The sequence below is a fragment of the Galendromus occidentalis genome, unplaced genomic scaffold (assembly GCF_000255335.2).
Source record: "Galendromus occidentalis unplaced genomic scaffold, Mocc_1.1 scf7180000075388, whole genome shotgun sequence".
Classification (NCBI taxonomy): Eukaryota; Metazoa; Arthropoda; class Arachnida; order Mesostigmata; family Phytoseiidae; genus Galendromus; species Galendromus occidentalis.
The window spans coordinates 349,971-357,319 of NW_003803378.1; the positions used below are offsets into that span (position 1 = coordinate 349,971).

At 50.4% G+C, this 7,349-nt stretch overlaps 1 protein-coding gene across 1 annotated transcript; it reads right to left on the bottom strand.

The window, feature by feature from the left end:
• LOC100897418 (leucine-rich repeat-containing protein 18) lies at positions 1 to 3,661 on the bottom strand. The gene is made up of 4 exons (XM_003737001.1): positions 3,562 to 3,661; positions 988 to 1,153; positions 610 to 755; positions 1 to 364 (listed from the first exon to the last, which is right to left on the bottom strand). The coding sequence occupies exons 1-4, from the start codon at positions 3,659 to 3,661 to the stop codon at positions 225 to 227; spliced, it is 552 nt and encodes a 183-aa protein (XP_003737049.1). The 3' UTR covers positions 1 to 224.
• Between the last annotated feature and the right edge of the window lie 3,688 nt (positions 3,662 to 7,349).

Sequence of the window (7,349 nt, forward strand, 5' to 3'; positions counted from 1 at the left end):
AAGTTTCAATGTTTCCAATGCATCGCATGCGACGCCGAAAACCGAGATTACTCTCAACAATATGTGTCAAGAAACGAGTATGTACAGCCTCGAGAATGAACGTCAACAATAATGTGTTTACAGTGTTCTGCGGATGCCGGAAAACTGTCGTGGCGGTGGGAAGCTCGATCGAGTGACGGCTCCGTCAGCACAGCCGATTCGTCGCAGCAATTCTGCTAACTTGTTCATTGCTCTTGCTTCATGGGAGTGTAGCTGACTTTTGGCAGGGTTTCCCGGGCTAGCTGGGCGCAACATTCGGTGGTGAGCGGATTGTTCTCGAGGTGGATCTCGCAGTCTAACCGCTTGAGTCCCGTTATATCCACATCTGGAACGAAGGTTGCGTTTCTAGGTTCTTCCTTGATTTCGGAAACTCAGCAATTCATCGTTACGAGGGAGCGGGGGAGGGAGCTGGTGCCACACTTTTTCCTAGAGTCGGAACTCTGAGCGGCTTCAAGTTCGCTATTGGAGTTGAGTCAAGACGAGACAGTTGAAGTATCCGAACCCCAAGAAATATCACGACAAACGAACACAATAGAATCCTCCGTCTCGAAACTATCCCATGGAACTTACCCACAATATGATTATTGCTCAGATTCAGGAAACGCAACTGAGTCATCCGATATAAACACCATGGAATCGAGGTGAAATCATTGCCGCTGAGATCCAGGTGTGTGAGATTTTCCAGTTCTGATATCTCGTCCGGGAGGTTGAATAGTCTTCAATAAATGAGAACTTTGAGTCATAAATAGGGAAGAGGAGAGTGGAGTGTCGGAAGCCTGGAAGACGCTCGATAATCTCTCGGGACTCTGACTGAGGAATGCTCGTTCGACTTGAAGCCACACCTCGGGAAAGATTCGATGACGACTTCCCGTCGTGCACATTCTAAGAGGTATGATCCAACCCAAGTCTAGTCAGAAAATCGAGCCGCGAATCGGGCAGACTTCTCACCTGTTGGACGCTAAATTCAGCGAGCTGATGCCGGTGAATTTCCTAGGCACTTTAGATGGTATTTTTCTGATGACATTCTGCGACAGATCCAAACTCTCCAGCTGAGTGTTCCGCATCAGCATGAAGATTGCGTCTGGGAACGAAGCTAGAAAACACGCAGATAGATCTGTAAATCGAAAAGATTTGACTAGGTGAGACTTGGCCGGAGACCCCGCAGATTTTACAATACATCGAGCTTCACCGTATTCGATCAGCTAGACTTCACGGTTGTTGCAGACTGATTCTCGCATAGATCAGCTTCTGCGTAGATATGGATTGATAGAGCCAGACGAGTGTTTGCCTACTGCGCCCATCGATTTCATGACACCGTGTCGCTTCGAATGTGTCTTATTCGAATCCTCCGTCGGTATCCGGATGAGCACAGAAGTAAGAGAGGATTAAGTACCTAATTGAGGGCTTTTCAGTGGATTTGCAAGAGGCATGAAAATTGAAAACCCTTTCGTGGACGAAGACATTCGGGGTGGGTCGTCGCTTACTGCCCCCCCGGCGTGAGATCTTATCTCGAATGAGACGACCTTGCCCGCTTTCTATCAGGCTGAAACATTCACGCAGCACCGAATCAAGCTCGCCCCGCGTTTTTTCGGTCTTTCCATGAGAAAAGTCTGTGCCGTTGGGCATCGAAAATCGTAGTCTTAGTCTGAGTGTCACGGTCAATAATGATCTCTTAGGGAGTGAGGAACAGCTTCCGATCTCTATTTTTCTTGACGGTCGCAGGAATTCGGATGCATCATACTTCCGACTTGTTGGAAAAAAAATCAATCGGAAAACGCATCTCGGCGTAGAGTTTCGAGCTCTTCGCAGCGCGGGATGCCACTTTGAAAGTTGGTGAAACACTAGACATTCGATCCAATTCACGAAATCTCCACTTGCGAGTGATTTTTATTCTTTGTAGCCTTTCTTAGAAAGCCCCGAATTGACACACGACGAAAAACGGCGCTTTTTAGTCCAAATTCGAGAAGACTTGACGTCGTCGCAGGAATCGGGGTCCATTTATGCAGAGATCTGTGACTACCGCTAACGTAACAGCGGTCAAACTGGCCAAAGAAATGCGATCGTTACGTAATGAATGTCTGCGCCAGCGTCTTACCAACACCGCCAGCGCTTACCGAGCGGTGGCAAGCTACCTTGGCCCCGTTTCTGAAACTGCTGAAGCGCGGAGGCAAGTTCAAGTTCTCCGGGTTCTCCCGACTTTAATTGCATGCCACTTCGCAGCGTAGTTCAATTCTATCTTTGGGCTAGCGATTAGGATCACCCGTCTACTACGCAGCTGGATTTTCCAGGCGATCTTGATGCAGGATAGGACAAAACACTGGCCCCTTGTGCACTGCGCTGGGAATCCAGAGCCATGAGCCATGGCCAGCAGAGGGACACCGAATAATGGAAGTTACATATATGTGCCGATCCCGGGAGACGGTCCGGACCGGGGACGAACTCGGTACAATCGCTCCCAAAATGGCCGGGATCCGATCTCCCGATACTCCAGCGTTTTTTCTTCAATTAGCTCGCGACGTGTCTTCGTTTCGGAGCATCATCCAGCTCTCGAGCCTCCAACAATCCGTTCTGATATTCTGCTGCAAGTTTTTCCGTCAGTCAAAGCTCGGAGCCAATGCGTGGTGCGGCTGTGACGTTCCGCGGGCAGCCGCTGCTCCGAGCCGCTCGATCGGGAGAAAGCTTGCAAAGTCATTACACCTGACCACATCAGATCGAACCAGCAGTAAGAGACGGAATAAGAAAGACGAGCCCCGCATTGCAGCAACTTTTCTTTTCTCCGCGGAAGTTTGAAATAACTCTCTCTTTTGCCGAGCAGAATCTAGATGAGAATATTTGCTCCGTTGTCGATATTTGCCTCGGTGCGTCACAAACCAGCATTATCCGTTGAATCTTTGACACTCCGACGAACGTACGCAAATCCAAAATGGGAAGTCTAACGTCTCGCGCAGGCAACTTCCATCTTTCTTCCGACGACGGCCGAAACCACGTGAAGTTGAGCAATGAGAAAAAGCTCCGAAAATCGCGTAACTTTTTCGGCGACCGAGTCAGACCAATCATGGATGCAGAGAAGTCAACAAAATTACGGAAAGTCCCGAAACCGCTAGGATTGAGCTCTCTTCATGAGCTAAGATCACGTCTTTCGATGTCGCTTCCCGTACTTCCAAGCTATGTCAACCATGCATTTCGAGACTCCCCCTCAATCGGGAAATCAGCTTATCTCCTTGAGAGTTTCCGAATCCCCGAATTTCCATTCAAAGCTATCTTACTCGAAGAGGGACTTGACTCTGACAGCCCAGATAGAACAGAGCTCCTTCGACAATGCCTCGAGCTTTCTCACTGGTCTCGATTTCATGGGTCATATGGAGCGACGAATTGGAGGAATGAGGTCCGAAGAATGAAAAGAACTCTCCTTCGGACTCCTCTCAGGCACCCGAGGCGCTATCTGAGCTCTCAATCTTGATTCCGTTCCAGACTGGGAAGAGTTCCCGACCATCACGGACGCACATTCGCCACGGCACTCACCTAGTCTTTGGTTAACCATTGCATCTTCACATCGGTGCACCACACGGACGACCCCTTTCGGTGCGCCTATGGAGTCCTCGGCTGTCATCACAATAGCCATCTCGCTCTTCCGTATGCCCAGATGTTTCTGACACAAGGTTTCTGAACTATAGGCGACTCCGTCTGGCACGACGAAGCCCGGGCCTACCTACTCCGACGTCGGTACCTCAGCTTCTAGGTACCACGGACGACGTAGCAGGCCGATACCTAGCTCGCGCTTCAACGCGCACAGCTCGCCACTGTCGTGTCCCTCTTGCCCAGAGCTCTATTTTTAGACCCCGAATGGGTCTACGACGCCGGAGCGAGGAGGTGGTTCGCGCACACTATTGACATCGCTGTTGTATTATTGTCAGGCGAAGATTCTGTTCGTGCTCCCGCTGCTCCGTATGATCCCCATTCTTGCCAATGTCCACCCGATCGGGCATCGACGTTGGGAGCTCGGAACCGAAGTCCGCTGTCTAGCGAGCGGATACGGTAGGGGTCGCAGCACGTTGTGGGGAGAGCTCGGGCCGAATCGACTTGGAGAATCTATCAATAAGGCGGCAGATGATCTAATTGCCGATTTCCATGCTCTGGTTCTTAACGAAGGGAGCGGTCCCAAAATCCGTTCCGAGAAAATAATCGACCCCGTGGGTTTTCGTAGAGTTTTTCTCATTTCGATAAAGCTCATTGCCAAGTAATCGTTCGTTTAAGACAACTTAGGGGTATCAGGACTCCGAATGTTGTATTTGACCTCTCAAGGAGTTGATGATTCTCAAGCTCTTAGCTGATATGAGGCTCGGATTGGCAAGCTTGACCGACGGTTGTTCTTACGCTTCGAAGAGCGACTTCGCGTTCGTTTGAAACTTCGACAGAGCTCACACGAAAGCGCGAGCATTATTTTCAGGCGGATTTTTGTCGATATTACGGCGGCGCGAGGTCGACGATAAATTCTCGCCTCCCCTTGTTCTACAACGGGGTGCTCACCACACCCGAGTAGGAAACGCTTTCGTAGGTCAACGTTTGGAACAGAAAAAGACGAATTCCGATTAGGACCAGACTGGACGCGTTTTTGTTCTCGCAATTCGAATCAGACGAAGGATCGAGAGGAGGTGAATATTGTAGACCGTTGCTTGATTCATTGCCCGAGGCACCCCGAATAAGATAATCATGGAGGACTCCTAAGACGTGCCTTCAGTGAATCGAAAATAGACCGGGTAAGAGCGGCACAATTGAGTACTCTATCCGGTTAGAAGTCCCTGGATAGGAAACTACGCTACGCGGTTAAGGAGGCTTCTACATTACCGGTCAATGGTTTCGCTCTTATCTATTAGCAAGTCGGATGGGAGCACAGATATGTACACGGTACACTACGGATGAAGGATTCTAAATGCAAGGACGTCACTTATTATTCTCGGAATCGCAGTATGAATCGGAAATCCCTGGACCGAACACATGCTCTCATGACGATGAGCTTCCATTTTCATCGAAGAAATACAACGCCGCCGCCGGACCTAATCTTCGATGATGATGAGAAGCGAAGGATTCTTGAGCATTTTTCTTATTATTCACGAATCGAAGTCTCTATTCACGCTGCAGGCTTCACCTCCCGGTTGACGAACTCCAAGACCCGAAGTTAAGGGGAGTCAATTCTACGCATCCGTCCGGCAACCCGTTCGTCATGCGGTGCTTTGAGGAGCCGCTAGGTGCGGAGCTCGGATTCGGATCCTCGTAGTACGCGTAATCTTGGCTCAGATCCATGGCTTCATCAGTATCGTCCGGCAATGGCGACTCCAAGTGCTCCATCATGAAGTCGAAGAACTTGATCTGCCCGGGCTGGACAGGCTTTGGAACCGCTCCTTCAGCACTCGCTACTGGCATACCTCCTACGTACGGGAACATAGTTCCGTATTTGACGCACGTTCCACAAGCACTCGGGATTTTCGCAGCGTGCTGTCCTTCCATCACAGAATGCGACCAAGTCTGATGAAGAGCGAAAGTCGCCGACGAATCACATCACGAATTTCGGGATTAGCTATCTCAACTCCCGCTAATCTCTCCGAAGACTTTCTGCTGATACATTTCTGTTGATACTCGGTGACATTCACATCGCTTGGAAGCTCCAAAAGAGGATTGGCCAGAACAGATCATGGAAATCCGAGAATGTCAGATTTGAGATTATACTCTCTTTCCAGTCTAACTCGTAGGCCAGGCTGATTCCCTCAGATATGATGCCTGCGTCACGAGCAGTCCCTGTTGAAACTGGGAGTCTGCGCCTGCGTGAATGTTCACATAGAGAACAGCTTCGCACAGCGACCGGTGGAGCAGCTGGGCTTGATTCACCGGGAAGATCCCTTACGTTCTGTCGGTCATTCACTTCTCGAGAAGCTTCTCGAGAGAAGAAATGGACCTTGACTGCGTATGGAACTCTGCTCATAGTCGCACCGATTTTTTCAAAACACTCCTCCGACGGTTTTGGATGGAGCAACGATCCCGAGCTGACCGGAGGTGATACTTGAGTTCATCGGCCGGTACCTCCGTGGAAGACTCCCCTCTCGATAAGTCTTACTCTCGAGACGCTCTGCAGCACGAAATCATACGTCGAATGATCAGAGCTGGCGACCCTTGATCATTGAGTGCATCGAATAGGCTTTCAATGAATTGATCCAAAGACTTGGCCTCCCAACGCGGCGGACGCCGCCATCTTTCATGATTTGCGAGCGAGAATTCAACGACCCGACGTAGTTCAATTCTCCAGAGTTGCATGAGAAGAAGAAAAAGCGAGGATTGCTCCTGAGTTCGTAATCGTATCTATGTGGAGGAGGAAGTAACGTCGCGGATAGATTCTGTCGGAGAATCGAGTGGAAGAAGAGCAATAACATAGGATCAGAAGTCCTCGTCTTGTCTGGAGCCTCATGATCGCGAACCCGACCGAGTCATTCGGGAGCGATTGTCTCAAGTGATGGGATTCTATGCTGATGATCGATGGTTACCATGACGAGGCGTGGAAATGATCATATCTCGCACGCCTTTGCGATCTTTTGGGCTGGGAGTTGGAGCGGTAGTCAGGTCTGACGCCTCGCGGCCTGTGTACGCACTCTCGTCAGAGGCTGCTGATGTTGTCAATTCGGTTGTCAGCGATATCGGATAACGTGGGGAACGTCTTCCATTGCAACAGTCGAGGAAGATGTTGATCGGAACGGATGCAAACGATTCAGCGAACTTTCGCCTCAAGATCTGAGCCGCCTCCCGCCGAGGGAGGGGAATCGCTCGGGGTCGGGGGTGATAGGGAGCGACAGCTTGAGATGCCTCTACCGTCTGTCCCCGACTCGACGAAGACGTTTGCCTCCTACGAAGTCGATTGCCTGGCCGACCGAATCAGCCACAGCTTTTTTGTTTGAGGCCTCGTCCACTTCATTCATGGTCATTCATCCCCAAGCGACCCGCTTGCCATTCTACTCCTCCGATTCACTGGTGACCCCACTGAAATATCCGCGAGGAGCGTTCTGCGGCGGAGGAATCACGTACGACTCCCCTCGCCCGCGAACGACCACGGCAACTGTCCAGAAGCTTCCTGAGAGAAATTGAGTTCCTCATAAGTATACGAGCGATGCAATGCGTTCTTCGAAGAATGAAAATTTCTATCGATACACTTGAAAAAAAATCACTCCCAAGGTTGCTTGAAGCTCGCTCCGAAGAACGGGGACCGTTTTCTGACATGAGGCGTCACGCTGCGACCCCCGCTGCTGAGCCTAAGAGGTCTTATCGGT

What these genes read in the sequence shown, in the direction of transcription:
- LOC100897418 (XM_003737001.1), bottom strand. Translation starts at nt 3,661, where the DNA reads ATGGCTATTGTGATGACAGCCGAGGACTCCATAGGCGCACCGAAAGGG. An exon ending in AATGGTTAACCAAAGACTAG is followed by an intron (nt 1,154 to 3,561) that starts GTGAGTGCCGTG and finishes TTCGATTTACAG; the next exon opens with ATCTATCTGCGTGTTTTCTA. An exon ending in GAGCAATAATCATATTGTGG is followed by an intron (nt 365 to 609) that starts GTAAGTTCCATG and finishes CCTTCGTTCCAG; the next exon opens with ATGTGGATATAACGGGACTC.